At 48.2% G+C, this 1,572-nt stretch overlaps 1 protein-coding gene across 1 annotated transcript; it reads left to right on the top strand.

The window, feature by feature from the left end:
- Nucleotides 1-1,572, top strand: gpr20 (G protein-coupled receptor 20). The gene has a single exon (XM_048261339.1). It carries the CDS (start codon nucleotides 119-121, stop codon nucleotides 1,172-1,174), a length of 1,056 nt encoding a protein of 351 aa, XP_048117296.1. The 5' UTR covers nucleotides 1-118; the 3' UTR covers nucleotides 1,175-1,572.

Genomic DNA, 1,572 nt, shown 5'->3' with positions numbered 1-1,572 from the left:
TACAAGTCACTAATGACATATTAATAGTCATAAAACAGTATCTAATGGTAAATGATATGTTTTCTATTGCATTCTTCTCTGTTTGCTTTTCATCAGACAAAGAGCCAGTTGCAGTGGCATGGAGTTGTCCTCGACTGAGAGGCCTTCGTCCACAAACGTCACTACAACCCTGTGTCCCATGGTCACCACTAACGTTTCCAAAATCACCAGAGAACCCTACTTGAATCGCCTGGCCCACCTTGATGAAGGACTCTACAATGACTTCTACAGTCTATGGATTGCACTGTTGGTCATCAACAGCCTTATCTTCGTGGTGGGAATGGTCCTCAACACGCTTGCCCTTTATGTCTTCTGTTTTCGGACCAAGCCCAAGACCACCTCCGTCATCTACACCATCAACCTGGCGATCACTGACCTTCTGGTCAACCTGTCTTTGCCCACACGCATCATACTGTACTACAGTGGTGGAAAATGCATCAACTGCTCTTATGTGCACATCTTCAGTTACTTTGTCAATATGTACTGTAGCATCCTCTTCCTCACCAGTATCTGTGTGGACCGATACCTGGCCATCGTACAGGTGGAGGCCTCGCGGAAATGGCGCAGCCCCAGCGTGGCGAAGGTGGTCTGCGTCTGCATCTGGCTGTTCGCTGTGGTGGTCACCTACTCTTTCCTGACCTGCTGTCTGACGTGCCTCTTCGCCCTGACCGTGTTCGAGTTCTTCCTGCCACTGGTGATCATTGCGGTCTTCACAGTGCGGATCGTGTGCGCGCTGGCCAGTCCTGGCCTGATGCAGCAGAGTCGTGAGCGGAGGCGGCGGGCGGTGCAGCTGCTCACCAGCGTGCTCATCATCTTCACTCTCTGCTTCACCCCCTTCCACATGCGGCAGGTGCTGCTCTACTTTAACCCTGAGATGCCGCACCATACCGTGGCGTACCACGTCACCGTAACCCTAAGCAGCCTCAACAGCTGTCTGGACCCTGTGGTGTACTGCTTTGTTACCAACAACTTCCAATCCACCATGAAGGGCTTCTTCCGCAAGGCAAAGGCTGAGCAGACCAGTGGGGACATTGTCAGCATGCAAAAGAGCTCCAAGGGAACAGTGACTGCCATTGCTCACAGCATGATGCTGATGAACTTGGCAACAGCCCAGGAAGAGCAGGTCCCTGCATAAAGTTATTATTGTTTATTATACATGTACATTGGAGGATTGATCTAATGTTGACATGTACATTTTGGAAGGTTCAAGACACCACATTGAACATGGAGGGATTTTGGGGCTGTTTGCAGTATATAGGCCTATGTTGTTAGTTCATTGTTTTGAGAAAAATAATGAGTGCATAAGTGCAACAACCCAGTGTTTGTGACCATTTAATCTAATGTTTGCTTGAGACCATACAGAGAACAACTAATCATTGAATCTCCATGATGATCTGGGTGTATCTATGTACACTTGACATTTCCAAATGTAAAGGCCCCATAGTGATGATCCAAAAATGAACATCCATGTGTGTTGGCACAGAGTGTTTGATACAGGTAGGCTAACCAAAATGGGGGACAGTGAATTATTCA

Source organism: Alosa alosa, chromosome 13 (genome assembly GCF_017589495.1).
Source record: "Alosa alosa isolate M-15738 ecotype Scorff River chromosome 13, AALO_Geno_1.1, whole genome shotgun sequence".
NCBI classification, from domain to species: Eukaryota; Metazoa; Chordata; class Actinopteri; order Clupeiformes; family Clupeidae; genus Alosa; species Alosa alosa.
Note: the sequence above shows the minus strand (reverse complement) of the source record. Positions and strands in the feature narration are given on the sequence as shown.